General features: G+C 35.8%; 2 protein-coding genes, 1 non-coding gene and 1 pseudogene across 3 annotated transcripts; 2 read left to right on the top strand and 2 right to left on the bottom strand.

Moving 5' to 3' along the window:
* Positions 1–1,602: 1,602 nt before the first annotated feature.
* On the top strand, positions 1,603–4,674 carry LOC125188967 (mitochondrial outer membrane protein porin of 34 kDa-like). Its single transcript, XM_048086098.1, has 6 exons — positions 1,603–1,779; positions 1,875–1,942; positions 3,315–3,425; positions 3,585–3,671; positions 3,743–3,951; positions 4,095–4,674. Exons 1-6 carry the CDS (start codon positions 1,731–1,733, stop codon positions 4,399–4,401), a joined length of 831 nt encoding a protein of 276 aa, XP_047942055.1. The 5' UTR covers positions 1,603–1,730; the 3' UTR covers positions 4,402–4,674.
* Positions 4,675–5,756: 1,082 nt separating this feature from the next.
* LOC125191419 lies at positions 5,757–5,837 on the bottom strand. The gene has a single exon (XR_007171104.1). It is a non-coding gene; the product is annotated as a small nucleolar RNA R160 (small nucleolar RNA).
* Positions 5,838–6,235: 398 nt separating this feature from the next.
* On the top strand, positions 6,236–7,449 carry LOC125188083 (thioredoxin H2-like). The gene is made up of 3 exons (XM_048084822.1): positions 6,236–6,464; positions 6,663–6,785; positions 7,061–7,449. Exons 1-3 carry the CDS (start codon positions 6,324–6,326, stop codon positions 7,208–7,210), a joined length of 414 nt encoding a protein of 137 aa, XP_047940779.1. The 5' UTR covers positions 6,236–6,323; the 3' UTR covers positions 7,211–7,449.
* Positions 7,450–8,216: 767 nt separating this feature from the next.
* Positions 8,217–17,808, bottom strand: LOC125189452 (annotated as a pseudogene).
* Between the last annotated feature and the right edge of the window lie 1,113 nt (positions 17,809–18,921).

Raw genomic sequence — 18,921 nt, forward strand, 5'->3', positions numbered from 1 at the left:
TGATCGTGACCATCAAGCTACAACTAGCTATCATCATATGTACACTGTATCATAGTTCCAGTTCCAGTCAGACGCTCATTTACAGATACACAAATGGCTTCTTCTTCATGTGTCAATATATCAAATTGGATTACTGTGAGGCCGAGCCGTGTGGGTTTTGATCAAACCAACACGTTCAAGAATTGGAAGGAGCAAAGTTGTGTGTTCTGGAGAGCGAAGACATGACGGGATTCGTCAATGGTTCTAATTACCATAAAAGGTAAAGATGCCCCACGTACATTCCACCAACTCATTCCACTCACATATCATTTAAAACAATATATACAAGTGAGACTCATATTCCACTAACTTTCTTCCACCCATATTTCTTAGCATTTATTAAAATCTGTGCCGAAAAGGAATGTGACTCCTATTCGTGGATAGAGAGAGTCTTTCTAAATGAATGTACCGATGAAGACAGCTTAACCAGTAATCCGATAGTCCACATTTATTAACGAACCTAGTTATATTAGCAAATATTATAGTGGTTGAAAAATTGCTCACCAAACGCATCATGTTCATAAATTTTATCCTCCATTGTTTGGGTAATGCCCTAAACAATTACCAATAGCAGTGCATAAAATCCCCAGGACTGATTTAGGCAACAAATAGTAGTGCAGAAAATCCATACCAGTTTAGGGCCTTATGATCATGACTATCAAACTACTACGCTGGCTATCAGATCATTATATGGACACTATAGTTCACGATTTTTCTGACTAATTATGAACTTTCACAAAAAATTGGTATTTCCCACAATCTTTAAAAGTGGTCTTAAAAATCATCACCTTTTCAAATTGTGCAGATTTCTCACACTAAAGTTTTCAGCATAAATTTGGCTACGTTGAATGCCAAAAAACCTGTGTAATATTTGGAGCTACATTCCATCTAGTAGGAAAGATGAAACTAATGATGATATGAATGCTCTAGAATTAGTATCGGCATTCCACGTAGTCAAAATTTATGTCGAAAACTTTATTGTGGAATAATTGTCACTCTTATTGGGGGCATGAGTTTTAAGAAATCTAAGAAAAAGTTGGTTGAAAAAGTTAGTGAAATGTGAGACCATTTTTTTATATTAGTTTCATAATAAAATGTGAGTAAAATGAGTTAGTGGGATGTGAAACTTACTTACCATTTACGGTAAAAATGAAATGTAACAATTATTATTGGACTGAAATTATAAAAAATGATAATTATTTTGGGAAAGAGAGAGTATAACCCTAAAAACACATCAGTATCCGCTCCGAATCAACAAAAGCAAAACGACTTCCACTTATAAAATTGTCAAAAACGCTGGGGAATAATACAGCTCATTTAGCGATTCACCAAAGAATAAAATTAAAAAAGAAAACCTAAACACATTATATCGGTCGCCACCAACAGCGCATAACAATGTTGAGCCACGTGTACAAATTCCCCAAATTACACCCACCACAATCACACTCTAATCAACGGCTCACGGCGCATTACCTTACGCTATCAACGGCTCAGATTCCATTTAAATCACGCCCTTCAAAAATGAAAAAATTATAAAGGAGTGAACGGCAAAGGAATTGCCTTCACCACTATATATATATCTCACTGCTGCTCAAAATAAAATTAGAAATATAATTCTCTGAAATTCATTACGGTTCGTCTCTATCATTTTCATTTTCAGCTCGATTCCTCGAATTTCAGTGAATATAATCATGGGCAAAGGTCCAGGCCTATACTCTGATATCGGCAAAAGAGCTCGAGGTCTGAATTTGCATAATTCTGGATTATGATTTTTGTTATTTCAGTTTTTTTTTTTTAAATTTATGTGTAATTTCTTTTTTGTGTGGTGGAATTAGATCTTCTTTACAGGGATTACAACAGCGACCAGAAGTTTACAATCACCACCTATTCTCCTACTGGAGTGGTAAGGTTTCCTTTTTTCTTTTGTTTTATGCGGTTATTTGTTGGATCTGGAATTTTCTGTTGCTGGTAATGTTTGTAGAGCTGTGTCTATGTGCTGATTTGTGCTTTCCTAGCTCCTCAACTCTCTCTCTTCCTGAAACTGGATATTATGTGATAATAGCTGTATTTTTACTGGATTTCGTTCTTCTTTCTGTTGTCGGGTTGTATTGAAATCATAATTTTGTTTTTCCGTTTATCATAGATGTTTATGTTGTGGTCTGGATATTATCTGATAATTTGGGGAATGCTATGTGATTTTTCTATCTGCAGTTGATACATTGCTGATAGTAATAGGCTCGTTATAATTTATACTGTGTGTGTTATAGTAGTATTTACTTTTTATTCAACTGATGATTTGAATCATTCGGGCTTTGAATAACATAGGAATTTTCTTTGAGGGACTATTATGTTAGTCTGCATTTTGCTACCTTTGTATTGCATTCATTTTAGTGATTTGGGTTAACTAGAGAATATGGACCTATGTTGGGGATGAAGCATTTTAGTTCTTGTTGGGTGCATGTACTATCAGGATTAACAACATACATTATTGTATAGTATAATTTATTAATCAATAAATACTTCATTAGGAATTCAAACTAACAATATACTCTTACATGATTGAGTATTGTTATGTTAATCAATACTTCCATTTGGATTTCTCCAATCTTATGCCTTTAAGTTGGGTATGAGTGGTATTACTCAGGCTAAGTAGTTCAAATTATGGAATCATCCCCATGGCCAGTTAGTGAGTATATGTAGTACTCCCTCCGTCCCAAGGTATTAGACCAACTTTCTTTTTTGGGATGTCCCAACATATTAGACTCATTTCCTTTTTTAGCAAAAAGCATCTATCTTATTTTATTCTCCACCCACTTTTTTCTCTCTTCTCTCTCCTACTTTTTCCCTCTCTCATACTTTACTCTCTCCACTTTAACTATTTAAATATCAATTCCTTAAATCATGTGCCCAAAAGAAGTGAGTCTAATACTCCGGGACGGAGGGAGTACTACCTATTTTGTCTATCTGGGCTATTAGCCAATAGAAAATGCCCTAGATTACCTTGTAGATGTGGTCTAGAATGGAACTTGGTATGAAAAAGTAGAAACTGGTTGAGAATGCTATTACTTTGCTAATGTGTGCAATTCCTGAATCTTCTAGTAACTTAAGCAATTATGCTGTTTCTGGTGTTTGTTTAATTTCACTGTATATATAGGTATTGAGTTCTTGATGAAAATTTAAGACTACGTAATTTTGCTTTCTTCTTATTTATTTTGAACTTCATACATATATTTTTGGGTCTGATGTGGTGTATTTATTTCATTTTTCATTGCCAGACCCTCACTTCTACGGGAACAAAGAAAGGTGAGCTATTCTTGGCTGATGTGAACACACAGTTGAAGAACAAGAACATCACCACTGATATCAAAGTCGACACTGGCTCAAATGTACGCCTCATAGTTTGCTTCTCTATGCTTTGCCTCTTGTGACGATTTCAGCTTTCCTATATTCTTCTCTTGTTGTCTAGAAGATATTCCAATCTTTTCATATTAGTTGTATTAAATTCTTTCAATTAATTTAACACTAATTTGTGGACTCATTTCCAGCTCTTCACCACTGTAACAATTGATGAGCCTACTCCTGGATTGAAGGCTATATTAAGCTTTAGAGTTCCTGATCAGAGATCTGGAAAGGTAAGCTGTACTTCAAACTCTTTCTGCTGCTGTGTCGAAATGCAATCTAATTTTTCATGTAACTGTTGTAGTTGGAGCTTCAATACTTGCATGACTATGCGGGGATAAGCTCAAGTGTTGGTTTGACCGCCAACCCTGTTGTGAATCTTTCTGCCGTTCTTGGGAATAATAATCTCGCCTTGGGTACTGATGTGTCTTTTGACACCAAGGAAGGAGCGCTGACCAAATGCAACTTTGGCGCAAGCTTCATAAACTCTGATCTTATTGCTGCCTTGTCAGTGTAAGTGGTCTCTATTGCTGTTGGTTGCTGTTTGTCTCCTTGATTTATGAAGGCTATTCTGATATGATCACGGGGTCTTGCATGTATACTGTTCATAAACTCTACGCTGTATGCTTTTGAACGTTTGTTTGTGTTTGCTCTAGGAATGACAAGGGTGATACCTTGAGTGCGTCATACTACCATATAGTGAGCCCATTGTCCAACACTGCTGTTGGCGCAGAGGTGACACACAGCTTCTCAAGCAGCGTGAACACCATCACTGTTGGCACTCAGCATCAGTTGGACCCATTGACCACTGTGAAAGCACGATTGAACAATGGTGGAAAGGCATATGCTTTGATTCAACACGAATGGCGTCCAAAGTCGCTCGTCACCATCTCAACTGAAGTCGACACCAAGTCTATTGACAAGAGTGCGAAATTTGGGCTGGCCTTGGCCCTCAAGCCATGAGCTTTGAACATTGGAGCAGTTTCGAAATAATTAGGTGGTTCCCTTCCTTATTCCCAATTACCAGTTGCTAATACTGTTATCATTCCCCTGTCATCTTTGAGCCTGAATTTTGCGGCAGCCAGATTCTCTCTTTTACTTTTGGAAGATATTATTCGATGTTTTGTGGTTTGGAAGCTTCCAGAATTCTCGGAAGAGTGTCATCAAAAAACTACTTTTTCAGATGACAAGCTACATTGCAATAAATTGATTTTCACTGGGATATTTTGTCCTAAACATCTTCTCCAGCCATTCTAGCTTTACAAAAATGTGAATGTTTTATACTCTCTTGGTATATATGGCAAATCAGTGTTGAAGGGAAACATAATCTTGACATCGTCGAGGAATTGCTGAAAATATTTCAATGGTTCTTGGATTGAAACTTCTTAAGTATTATTATGAGTGAAGTTCAGCATGTTATTATGAGTGACAGTACATGAAAGTATGAAAGTCTTGATTATGCCCATAATGTACTGCATTGATTAATTTAAAACGGGTTATACTGAGGTCTTGGATGTCCATGCCTGATGTTTGGGTGGAATGAATATAATCAGTTGAGTTAACCATGTTTTGTGTTTCTAGATTTGAATATTTTTCAGATTTTTAATTAAATCGGTTAAACTTTCACTTTTCTTCAGGTTGGGGGTTTTAAAGGAAAAATGTTAGTATAATCCATCAAAGGATCCGACAAATCAACTTATGGTTCTGGATTATGTTAAGTTTGATACCAAGTCAATTTCCTTCCAGAGCTGGAGATTTTTAAAAATAAAACCTAAATTAGGCACAGAGGTAAAAAATGCTAAAATTAGGGAAACGAAATTATGTTTAACCCTTACATTATGATATGGCCCGGTTGACCAATTTAATCTGGCCATAATGGAATGGCGTGGAATAAAACAAGGACATAGTTTAATACTTTATTTGTCCCAAATTAATGTTATTTTTTCTTATTTCAACATTTCATTTCAAAAAGTAAAATGAAAATTCATGACACAACATTGTTCAACAATATGAGACCTTGAGGTCCTTTGATTCGGATCGAAAGAATTACTTATGGTCTGACGTTACTATATGGCTAAATAATTTGGCAATTGGTTAAACACAGATGTCCTTTTGTTGGTATATTAATTTTGTTAATATGCCATGTCTGAATTGAAAGATCAGAAAATCAATAAATTAAGATTAAACGAAATCGTCAGTTTCTTCAATTTAAAAAACTCAGAAGAATACTATACAGCATCATCAATCACTCTCTTCAAATTCATTACAAAATCTGGATTAATCAAAATAAAATAATACTAAAATATTTGGTAGGCAAAAGCAATCAGAGAACTTTGAAGACCATAGTTATCAAGAAAAATCCACATGGGAATTCGGATTGATAACTTCATCATTTTGCGATGCCCACAAAAAATTAGAAGGTAAGAAGAAGAAAGATGATGTTTTGGTAAAACAAAATAGAATATGAAAGACTCGATACAAAATTCAAACAAATTCTGTTTGTTATAGCACCCAACTACCTTCTCGGATTTTCTTTACAGATTTCTCATGTATCTGCAAAGGGCCGATTTGTGCTTACCAAATTCAAAAACCTCACATTAGAAATTCAAAAATAATGAAAAATAGAATTTCGCAAAGAAGCCAAACCTGAATACCTGATAAAATAAATAGGGTTTTTGAAATGGACCTATCTCAATTAGGCCCGCGTTAAATGGGCCGGCCACTTCATTCATCTTTATACAGTCCTTGTTGCCCAGCAGAATTTAGACCGGGTCGGGTCGATTTGTTCATAAATACTCTTTGTTCTCACCGGCGACTGTGCTTCAAAATTCCTAATTTGTGTAATCGTGAGTTCAATTCTCATTCATTCTGATTGCTCACAAATCATGGGTGGTGTATTATCTTCGATTGTAGGCGGACAGGAGGATTCCGCCGTGGAATCGTCTGAACCGTCGCGCGTCACCGCCTTTCACTCGTCGGCGCGCTGGCAGCTCCATTTCGATGCCTCCAAGAAATTAAATAAACTGGTGCGTTCTCTTTTCAATTTTAATTCTAATTCTGCTCAGATCATCAATCTAAAATTATTGATCCATTCCAATTCTATGATCAATTCCTTGTTTTGGGGGAATTGTTTCGGAGGAAATCTCAAATTCAGCTAGTTTTGTAATTCACTGCTATCCGATCTGGTGAGACTGTGGACTTATCTCTGTGCTTGGTTGTATCAGATGGTGGTGGATTTCACTGCGACATGGTGCGGGCCGTGCAAGTTCATGGCGCCGGCCTTCGATGCGATGTCCGCCAAATACACCGACGTCGACTTCGTCAAAATTGATGTCGATGAACTTGCTGTACGCTACTTTCAGCTCATATTTCAGTTCTTCAAATTGGATGTGTTTTTCTCGTAGATCTGCACAAATCCACATCGATATGATTGTGAATAAGATTGGTGTGGACCATGAAAGAATTGTAATTAAAAAAGGGTTTATTTTTCTCAATAAGGGTTTATTATTTTTAATCATTCTAATTGCTACAGTTAATTCAACGAGATTAGGATTCAGTTAAATCGAATGCATTGTGATCCAATATTTAATTTGAGGTGATTCGTGATTGTTGGATTGTGTAGGACGTGGCAAGGGAGTTCGCAGTGCAGGCGATGCCATCGTTCGTGTTGCTAAAGCAGGGGAAAGAGGTTGATCGGGTCGTCGGGGCAAAGAAGGATGAGCTTGAGAATAAAATTTTGAAGCACAGGGAAGCTCCTAAATTTGCTGCATAAACTTTTACTATTTGATTTAAAGGATTTATCTATTCAGCTCATATGGTATATTATGTGTAAACTGGACGTGAGTGAATCCACTCGATTGTGAAGGCATTTGTGAACAAAGTTGAACATTAGTGTATGTCATTCTCATTGGGAATCTGTTCACATTTGATTGAAATTTCAAGTGTCTGGAGAGTGATTGAAATCTACTTTATATTGAAGTAATAAACTTTTTTTCTTGTTTTAAGCGGTAATTGACACTGGATGGACTCAAATATTCATACTTGCTAAAAAATTTCTTGATTTGTAATGTTGTACGAGCTGACTAAAAGTCTGAAATGGTATGTGTTCCACTTGTGAACATGTCCTTAGTAGTAGTAGTAATTAATTGCTTAAAAAATTCACAAACTTTGTTTTAATTTTGAATCAAACGTGCTTTATAAATAGCTGAACTTTTATGGGTCTTTTAAGGGAGAATTGCTTTAAGTATCCCTCAGTAGTTTGGTTCTTTAAATAGTTGAAAATTGTTATTGGTCCTTTTAAGGTATAATTGATTTAATTTTCTTTATTTGCAATGTTGTACAAGTTGACTAAAATGGTATGCGTACCACATGAGAACATGTCTCTCAGTAGTCTGGTTCTTTTAAGGGTTAAAAATTGATTGTTTAAAAATCAGAAACTTTGATTTAATTTTGGTTTAAGACTTTTAAGTGGTAGAAGTGTTTTTGAATGATAAGTGTAGTTAATGAACATCATATCTCTATCATGTGCAAGAAAAACAGAAAACTGCATTTTTGTGGCAGGAAGTTTGGATGTCTATTTTACTATAAATTGAGTAGTGTTATTCTATAAATTTATAAAGTAGCACTTCGAAAAATGTATTCAAGATGGAAAAGGATAGCTAAAGAATTTTAAAGCAACAAACCCTTCTATTAATCTAATTCCCATTCTCAAATAGTTGTGTTACCAAACGCAGAGAAAGGGATGCAGTAGTGAAAGTGAAGGGAGAGAAGTAACGGTATTTGGCGAATTGCCTCAGCTTGCAAGGCATCTAATTCTTTGATACTCGGCATATCTTTAACTCAACTTGCAAGGCATGTGAATCTTTGATACTCTGCAAATCTATTACAGAATCCGAAAAGGAAAAAGTAGATAGAGCTTCCAACTCGAGTAATATTGTATATACAACTGTTGGCTTGGCTCTCACACTCTCCTAATTCTTCAGCTAGATTCAGGTAGATTCCTTGGAGACTTTGGTGAGTTGGTACCTTGAACCAACCGCGGCCATAAATTTAATGCTCCAATTACAAAATGTAAAAATAAAAAGTTGCAAAATCACATTTTGGACTTACCGTTGGTGTTGCCGTGCTTGTGGAAGGGCCAGAGATTGACAAGGCGCTCCAAAACCGCTGCGCTTTTGGAGAAGTAACCGGTGAATCCTTGAGGAATTGTTGGTGGGGGGAAATCCTCAGCTGGCATTGCGAATGGGCGTACCATCTTCTCCATCATTTCTAAAGTTAAACATGATCCTACTTCCTGCAGCCTCTCAGGGCCCATTATTGGCAATGTATGCTCCTGGTGCAACGATGCTGCCTCGCTATCATTTCTCTGTTTAGTTACAAAAAACACCGAACTAAGCATCCATATGGGAACATAATGTTAAATGGTTGAGTTTCTGCAGTTGGGCAAGCAAACTACAAAGCCTAGAATTCCTACCAGGGAGAATCATTATAATAACGGTATAAGCCCATGCTACCATTGATAAGACTCCAGAAAATATAATAATGCAAAACATAACGTCAAAAATCAGTGTACAATCTTAAAATTACCTCCAGAGGGGACAAATCTGCACCTCTGCTAAAAGTCATCTCCACCCGAAATCTCGTTGGATCTTCAAAAGCCACCTACGTTCAAATTTGATATTGAGTACTAGCAAATATTAGATCTTACTGAGTACATGTTTTCAAAATCGACAATCAATAATAATGCACTGGCAGACTGTAGTTTGAAATTTCAGCATTACATAACAGAGAATATCGCAGAAAAATTCAGCTTTAAGCACTATAAAAAGGATCAGAATGAAAAAAAAGGGGTTCTAAAAGTATTCCTGGGTACAGTTGCCAATCAGAAAACCTTCCAATGAAATAAATGGAGGCAATGAAAGAGTACCAACCTCGGTGTTCTCAAACAACCTCAACACAATGTAACTCATGTAATCAAGCTCCTTTGTTTTATGCAACCGGTCCAAGGCGTTATCACACACAAGGCTATTTTCTCCTTGAAGCGATTCGTCCAGGTTGCAATAACGAAGAACATTCATCAGTGAATGGATGTGTGATTCCTGTGATTTCATAATAAATTGAGACAGTTGAACATGGAAGCAAGAGAAGTAAAAAGCCCAAAATATTTCTGTATTATGCTTCATTCCAAGACTGAAAAAATGAAAAACATTATCACAATGCAATACTCCTCTAGCCAGGAGGAGTAAGAATTTGATGCAAGATTTAATCCTCAAAATCAAGTAAACTACTAGTCTATCGTACGTAAAGCCAAATATTTTTTTACACGAAGAATTCAATTCACAGGTGACAACCCTATATAGATTGATAATAAGTAATGCTGTTTGCCCTTTTTGAACTTAATGATTTAGGAATCATAACGTGTTTCAATCAAAGCTTCTGAGACAATGTGTTTCATTTGAATCACTGCATAAAATCTATTGCAATAACTCGTGCTTGTTAATGATGTGTTCAGTTGTGCAGCAACTGCAGTTGTGAGTTATTGACAGGCAAGCTTCAAAATCCAAAAATAAAGAATGAACCGCAGTTCATGAAGAAATGCTCAGCGACTTATGCTCCAAAACAATGCTAAAAAGAAAGTTGAGGAAGAAAATCATATGGAGCAATAATGGTTACTCACAGAAGTGAAATATAGCCTTGTTCGCACATGCCGCTCTGGTGTTTTCACATTTGCATATCTGACAAAGTCAGAGAATTTATAGATTAGAGAGATACAACATCTGCTTCCAACATTTCAAGCAATATTCTTGGCAAGAAAATCATGATCAAACAGAAGTTAAAGGACATTCTTGTGAGCAAAGAAGAACAAAGGAATATTTACTTAGGATCCAGACGGTATTTAATTTCTTTGTCATCATCTTCATCTTGATCCATTGACATTTCACTGGTAAAACTGGTTCTTCTCGAGCTTTCAGTTTTACTCTGAGACTTCAATAAGAAATCTCCATCTTCCTTTCCATTATTGAGGATATCTTGGTTGCACTTTAATTCAGCAACACTGATTGCTTCTTCACGTGTATTTCTTAGGTCAATCAAAATTTTACCCATTAAGCGCCGTGCAATCTGAGATTTCATTGAGAAGTTTTGTACATCAACAAAAATTTTATGTGTGCGTGTGAGAGAAAGAAAGAGTAAGAGCTGCAAAACATGATCAGCTATGTGACCATTAAAATTACCTTTAGGTAATAGAAAGCTCCTCTATTTATCTAGTATTTAAGTTTGATGATACATCTAGTCTAGTTTATACAGAGAACCATGCAATGAGATTTTATAGCACAGAACCTAATACATATTTGAGTTCAAAGACAGCCCAAGCCCTTACAGAAACATTTTAGTATTGTACAGCGGATCCAGATAACATGCAATCATAACATTTAAAAGTGGCATTATGATTCTTGAATCAATAACGAGAACCACTTGGTTCCCAGTAATGAGTGGATCCTATCATCCTACTCACCACTCAGCTAAAATCATATGTGAGCGTGTTCATTCCGTAGCTTTCAGAGAGTTGGATATATTCTTTGTAAACTGCTGCAAAATTAGCCATAAGGAAAACAGAGAATACACAGAAGTTTACCTTTGATCCAATTTTTAGTTTTTGCCTTGGATTGATTCCATACTCATTTGGAATAACACCATCTGCAAGTAACTGAAGAGAAAGAGGACCACAGAATACTAAAGCATAAGTAACTAGAAGCTCATAATGAACACATACTTTTACCCTTGCAGTGATCTTGAAAGAGGGTGTACAAGATGTTATTTGACATTTTTTAGTTTCCAGTTTTGATGGCAATGTAGAAACCCTGAAGAAATTAAAAACATTACGAAACTAACTACTGTATTAAATACCTGAGCAACTTTGAAGAGTTCGTCTAACCCTTCCAGATTGAGATGTGCATTGTGCAAGAGATCATATCTGTTGAGGGAATGCATTGTTGTGAATAACCAGAAGCAGATTAATCACTGATCTTTTGGTCTCTTATATAGCTTTAAATTCACAGTATAAAGGATCTACAGTCACAATATAACCATATTTATGCAATATGCATGTTTTTCCATATATATGATTGGTACTAGGAACAAAGTTAAAGCTCCAGCTGGAAGAAAAGAACCTAAAAAAATGGATTGGCGAAAATATATAACAGTAAGAAATACAAAACCCAAAGAAGGCATCACAAGCACAATACCACTATCCAGCAAATCTAAAATTAGGGAGATAAACTCAATTACACGTAGGAGTAACATCACGGCATGCATAACATGCAAAAATATAATAGTAATGCCTTACTTGCAAGAATCATAAACATCAGGAATTTGTGTTATATCGAACCGCCTGCACGTTCATAAAGACCCAGCAAATTAATCAGCCAGATATAACATGATAAGTGAATCCATGCACTTCTACTGATCACTACTTGTTCTGTAACCTTCTTTGTTAAATTGACCTAGTAATTACAATAATCAGCAGATTAGGACTGACATGATAAAAATTTGAAAAGCTTTCAAACTGAACAAATTCCCATGTCAGGGGGAAGTTATGCCCATAGTAATCAAGGAAATTAGCAACTTTTACCAGTTTGGGTAAAAGTTCAGAGGCATTCGGGAAGCCCAGCACCATCAACCATCCCGGTTTCTCTGGACGGCACTATGGACAGATTTCATGAAAAGTTATGATCTCATTTACCCGGGCCCCTAAAAAAACAACACAAATAATTTTTTTCACACTAACCAGAGCACGAAAAAAAATATTCTCAGTAACAAAACAAACTGTGTAGCATGTGAGACATACCTTAGCTTCTTTTATCTCAATCTGGCATTGCCCAAACCCACCCAACATTGGGGAGTCCTTACTGACAAGTGATCCCTTTAAAAAAGATAAGAGAATAAAAGAGTGAGGTTCCCCTTTACTTATACATATAAAAAATTATGAAGTTTTTACGTATGTGATATGCACAAACACCTAACATCCATAAACCCCGGGGTGACCAAATCAATGTAATACATGAAAAAATACAATCAACTAATGTGGTTGTTCATGTGTTACATTGATTTGTTCATCCAAGTTCAGGGTTTTGGGTTTTGTGCATGGGTAATCAGTTCTCATGTAAAGTGTCATTAAAGGGGGGTGCTCCTTGCCATATCCCAGCCAATATAGGGAGTGTTCGGGGGAAGTCCAAATACATGCTACATATTTGTATAAAAGATGAACCATTTTCAGCCCTTGTCGTGGGATTCATCCCTATATTGAATTAGTTTGTGGTCAGGGTTTCCCAAATCGCATAGTTGGGAAAATTCTGCTTTCTTTAATGTCTTTTTTTCCCAGCAAATTCATATTGTTCCATCTGGAACTTTTTTTATACTCCCTCCGTCCATGAAAAGTATGAACAGTTGGTAAAATAAGAGAGATAGATAAAAAAAAATTTTTTTAAGCTGGTTAGTGGAGAATGGGCCCCACCTCTTAGAGAGAAAAGATTTCCCCCAAAATTGGAATGTTCATACTTTTCGGGGAAAAGGACAAAAAAGAGAAATAGTTCATACTTTTAAAGGACAAAGGGAGTATGATAAATGTGGTTCCTATTTTAAATCATATATGTATACATACATAAGAGATAACCGAACATGTTTAGGTTACTGCCCCAAAATAGGTGTCAGTTGCCCTTCCAAGTCAAGAAGACCTTTAGCAAAAGCAGCTGCTGACATCTGGTAAAGGGAAAATAACATGTGATCAAATCTTCATTCAGAAGTAAGTCAAAGCATGACAATAAATCATTAAACAAAATTAACATTTCTAAACCCTAATACTACCTCTAAAATAATTGATACCTGCAGACATGCACAGAAAAATACATATAGTGGGTTTTATTTAAAATATCAACTAAATGTTGAAGCATCACCTGTACACGGCCTTCATCTGAACTGTATATTTTTTGGTCGTGACGATATTTCTTTGGGGCGAAGCAATCCCGTGCCTTCGCCTGGGGGACAACATAAAAAAAAATTTAAGCATTTTTACTATTTTAACTTTATTTAAATAGGTTGTGAAGTTGCATGCACAATATGGCTCCAAAGTTCCCTAACAAACAAGCAATCGTGAAATCCACATTAAGAAAAGAAAAAAATTTAAACAAAGGAGTCAATTTGGAGAAAATATTGAAAGAACATGCTCCACTACAATAAGAAAAAAAAAGAGTTGAAAGCAACAAGCCCCCGAGATTCACCATAACGTGTTCTCATATCAAACATAAAGGAAAATGAACATAGTAGTTTAGTTCAAAAATTTATTACAAGATTCATTAAAAAAGGGGTAAAAAGGTACCCTTTTGATACAGTAAAAACAAATTACCCACCTTTATAAAATTATAAAAAAAAATTTTCAATAAGTATTTATTTATAAAAAAACTCTACCCACCCCACCCCTGTTGCCCTCCCCACTCACTGCTCACCCAAAACATCTTCCTATTCCCCCCCTCATATTCCCACCCCAACTCTCCCCCTCCCTCGTCATCTTTTGCCATTGTGTAGTATGCTTCTGTTTCTTTTATACAAAACATGAACGGGTTTACGCTCCCCATGATATGTTTTGCAAACGTGTAACATGTACTATTAGCAAAAACCCGGACAAAAATTCTTTTTACACACGCTAGTTTTGCATCATTTGAGAGTGTAAACATGCATTGGGGGAAAAATGGCCCAATGTATGCCTACACAAAAGGTAAAAAGGTAAGAATAAAATGTCATATTAGGCCACAAGTATGCAACTGAAAGTATCTATTTGTTTCAAAATTATCCACTTAAGATGTAGAAATCAAGTCTTAATTAAATGCCAGATTAGGCCAAAACTACACAACTAATTGTGTGTACAGCTGATTGCTCACCCGGATACATATTGTTCCGAAAGTACCTGCCCAATTCTTCTGCCTGAAAAGGTAAAACAATGAGTAGTGTGCTTGTACAAAAAAATTTTGCAAGATAACCAGTGAACATATTATTCTCCTTTAAAAACAAAAAAACCCAAAATTTTGAAACACAAAAATTGAGATCAGCAGGCATAAAGCAACAAAATAGCAACCTGCTTTCTCCCGGCATGAGTTAGAACACCACCATATTTAAGAACCATCAGTGCCTCAGTAGGTCGTTCTTCTTCTCCTTCACCATTAGCTTTTGGAACCTTGACCCACTTTAATGGCTAAGTTGGACCTTTCTGTATATGCCAGAGAAATGACCCCCTGGATACCAAATGCATAAATAATGTGTTAGCAATCAAAATCATCTCCGGGAAATCCCTTGAAATAAGAGAAGTTAAAAGAAAGAGGTGAAAATGCAATCTAATATTGGAAATTGGTCACCACTAGATTAAGAAAAAAATCACTTGAAGGGATGCAGATGAGATGTCCTAACTCCTAAGAACTCTGAAATCACACTTTAGATGAAATTTGTGGTTATGCAACAAATTGAAACAAACAAGACATCAACATAAAGGGGGTACGAAAAAATGTGGCAACTTCATCATGTTCCCAATTTCCCCATAAAATGGGCAAGCACACAGATAATCAGAGTTGAAACTACATGAATGTTCTAATTTATAGACCAAAAGACAACAGAAAAAATTGCATTGTATCAAATCGGTTGAAGTACTATCGTTGACCTCCTCAAGAACAGCTTTCACTTGACAAAGTTTTTCCGCATGTTCAATATCTTCAGCTTACTATCACTTTCCGTCCAGGTCTGAGACATCAAGTCAAAAGTGATCTTTCAACAAGCAGATTAATTGCTATGATTATGATAAGCAAAATTTTAAAAAAACCTACAAAAATAAGGCTGAAATAAATATTCCACAGACCCCAATAGAACATGATTTAGAGGTAAGTCAAAGTCAGACATTTACAAGTTAATTAGTCACGGAATTAAAGAAGGAAATATTTCCCCCTAGATCGAGTACTAGAATTCTTGTAGCATCCAGAAGATCTTGCAACTGAACTGCACTTTTCAGCTTTGTCTGAAAGAGTGTAAAGGAGGTCGATACACATTAACTTATTCATGATAGTTGGAGTGCCATCAGTGAAGTAAAGCAACAAGAACTCTGAAAAGGTAAAAACTACCCCGGCTCTAGGTCTTCCCCGTTGTATTTTTGCATCAAGTTCAAAAGCTTTTCCTCAGTGACTTTCAACTTGACTTTCTGCTTTGGGGTTCTGTCTCCACTGCAAGCAAAGAAAGATATGACAAGAATCCAGTGCATTAAAAACTGCACAGAAACAATAGCAAAGCTGCAAAAGATGATATATCTTACTGCCGAACAATTGCAATCACACAACGTAGCTCTTCGGATTGCCCAAATGTCCCAATTATCCCACTTCCTTGCCAGTGAGTCCTTCTGACTGCTGAACAGGCTCGTTGATTTTCCCAAGGTAGAATTGGAGGAATTGTTGAAGAAAGATGGGGCTTTTGCATCAAGAAACATCTTCCCAACACACAAGCAGCGTCATCATAATATCTGCAAAAGGACGTAAAAAATCAAGGAGAGAGAATGAATAGAAACACAAGATGAAAGATACAAAATAGAAGAAAAGAAAAAAAAAATTAAGATAAATGAAATTTAGAAGTGGAGGCTGCAAAATTAACCACAGAGTTCACAAGCACAATTATGTTATGGCATATATACTTCTATAAAGTAGAACAACTATATTAACAATTATTCCTAATCAATATCGATTTATGACACATAAAATCAAACACCCAGGTAATTAAACAACAACCAGGAAGGTTACTTGTAAGAGTTCTTAACAAAGCTCCATCCATTGACATCACAAACATATGAACGTCCCTTTCCCCGGGAGAAGATCAAATCCACAAACCTGTACATCAGAAAAGAAATTACTCTACAACTTTTGAGTATTGATGTAACCAAACAGTACAGAACATCCATACTGAACTATTCTAAAGATCAATAAAAAAACAAGCTCAAGTTAATGTATTTAATGCAACAAATTTTAGCAGGTCATACTGCCGCTCATCATTTGAATCCCACTAATAAAGATAAAAGGGTTTTGAAAAAGCATCAAGAAATAATATAGTGATGATGCATGCAAACATGATAGGAAGATCACATAAAAGTTCAGTTCTGATTGGCATGATTAAAATATTTAAAAAAGCAAATGAAAGATAAACAAAAGAAGTTTTATTTTTTTACTTACAGCTTGCCTGAATGCAATGCAAACCCTCTTGCCATTTGTTTTTCAGTTGGAGTAAGAAGAACAGGATATCTGACCTGCAGGAAACACAATTTAATGCAAAGAAAATTAATGGTAGTGGACAAAAAAATGCAGCTCTAGACTTCAGAGTCAGAAACTTAAAGCAGAAGCCAGATAAGCAAATAAGAAATATCAACATTGTAAACTAAGTAATCTTTCATAATTAAAAACTTATTTATAAATGTGGAAGTCAAAAATATTTAAGGCGAGAAAAATGACAGGAACAGTAACAGGACCCTGATAGCCCCTAGTAAAAAATACATATTATCAGAAGGACACAGTCATAGCGCAACACAGAAAGCCTAAACCCCAAAAAAAACTAAAAATACTAGTATATGTTAATACTTAATATCAGTTTTTCTTTTGCTTTTGACACATAAGGTTTGAGATAATCAAGGTGGTAACAGGAGTAAGAAGTGATGATTTGAAACAGACTCACATAGTTCTACCCAAGTGCCCAACAAAAAGCTGTAGTACATACTGCAGGGTAAACTTTTACTTGCATTAAGATCTTAACAAACATAAAATACATTTAAGCATCAAATGCATGAAATCACAAATAAGTTTACTCACTTCTTTACCATCAGGATTTCTCATTACAACACCATCAACTACGGGAGTTTTCCCTTGCCTCTGCATGAGCATATTGGGGCCCACTGTATATACCTAACACACAACAAGAATAAATAAGTCCTCTAACTAAATAAGATGAAATTATATGCGCAGAAGTTTAACAGGCATCTATACTCTATGGAATACTATTGAATAAAAATGTTTAGGACATTAATCTCCTTTCTGCCTTTTTTTTTTTTACTTGTTGGGGAAGGGAGGTAATAGTTTTCTCAAATTTGGGCAGAGGGAAAGGGCACATCTGCATGACGGCAAACAACCAATAGAGGTAAGGGGACATTAACTCGATGAAGACACTTAATGTATGTTGATCTATTTAGCCACTTTTATGTTGGAAGATTACAAGTTCTATATAAATCCATTCACTGGAACTTTCAAATCACAAGGAAATCAACCTTAACATCTGTTCCCCGGTGGGCATGAATTCTTCATATACATAAGAACCTTCACGTCTCACCCTTCTAACCTCTGGATGAAATTCGCTCGACCGATTACCAACCTGGAAAAACAACAAAAATTTTAGTACATCTAATAATGAAAGAGGTTTTTGACAAACCTATTCACCGAGGAGGAAAAGGATAATCAAAATAAAACAAAGATTTAAAAAAGGGTGTAGTCCTCGTCAACAATCATGGATTTCTAATAAAGAATACTCCTATAAAGCAATAATTTGATAATTGAAGTCATCAATTATCTAAATATCAGTATAGGAGCAGTTTTTTTTGAATGATTTCACACATGGCGGTATAAAAAACAGAAATTCCAACCTGTCACAATGATGACAGAGGGTGCAAATCAAAAAATTAGGCAAAAAGGATAAGTTTTCTAGAACTTAAATTTTTAATGAACCAGGGATTTCTTTTCATAATAAATTTTGGGTGTAAATTTAACTGGCAAGATTTCCATAATGATGATTGATGATAACGGGGATTGGAAAACATAAGATGCCTAGAGAGTTCAAAAACAAAAAAACCCTTTTCGAACAACTCCTTCATCCCCCGCCACGGAACTGGGGTAATATATCATTAAAACTGTGGTTATCCCCTTTTCCAGAAAACAAAATATGATCATCGTCATACATTTCTAGAGGATTTTCTGCTCGCTACCAACCTCAGGTTCACTAAAGTATAGCACATGAATTGTATAAACATTGTACCATCAACAGGCTTTTCCAAAAAAAGGTTTCCCGGGAAATTCCCCTGGCCCTCAACAAAATCTTCCCCCAATGAAAAATTCCAGCTCTTGTTTTGGGATAACCCCTTAAACTAGGAGATTTTCCGGAACAGGAATTCCAAACATTTCAAGTTGTAAAAACCAAAAAAACCCACCCCCAAATTAACACAACTCCACAGAGACCCGAGTTAGTAAAATTGCCATTTCCATAGAAAGAACAATACAACGTAAATTTAGAGGATTAAAGATGCAAACCTCATAAACTTTCCCCCCATCATGAAAAAGGGCCCGGCTGCCCTTTTAATTCCCAAAAGGGAAAAAGGCCTGACAAATATAGTGGAGCACTATGAGTTTAAATTTTTTGGGTTTGGGAAAT

This window comes from Salvia hispanica, chromosome 5 (assembly GCF_023119035.1).
Source record: "Salvia hispanica cultivar TCC Black 2014 chromosome 5, UniMelb_Shisp_WGS_1.0, whole genome shotgun sequence".
Lineage (NCBI taxonomy): Eukaryota > Viridiplantae > Streptophyta > Magnoliopsida > Lamiales > Lamiaceae > Salvia > Salvia hispanica.

What these genes read in the sequence shown, in the direction of transcription:
- LOC125188967 (XM_048086098.1), top strand. Translation starts at nt 1,731, where the DNA reads ATGGGCAAAGGTCCAGGCCTATACTCTGATATCGGCAAAAGAGCTCGA. An exon ending in AAGTCGACACTGGCTCAAAT is followed by an intron (nt 3,426 to 3,584) that starts GTACGCCTCATA and finishes ACTCATTTCCAG; the next exon opens with CTCTTCACCACTGTAACAAT. An exon ending in CTTATTGCTGCCTTGTCAGT is followed by an intron (nt 3,952 to 4,094) that starts GTAAGTGGTCTC and finishes TGTTTGCTCTAG; the next exon opens with GAATGACAAGGGTGATACCT.
- LOC125188083 (XM_048084822.1), top strand. Translation starts at nt 6,324, where the DNA reads ATGGGTGGTGTATTATCTTCGATTGTAGGCGGACAGGAGGATTCCGCC. An exon ending in CCAAGAAATTAAATAAACTG is followed by an intron (nt 6,465 to 6,662) that starts GTGCGTTCTCTT and finishes TGGTTGTATCAG; the next exon opens with ATGGTGGTGGATTTCACTGC. An exon ending in TTGATGTCGATGAACTTGCT is followed by an intron (nt 6,786 to 7,060) that starts GTACGCTACTTT and finishes TGGATTGTGTAG; the next exon opens with GACGTGGCAAGGGAGTTCGC.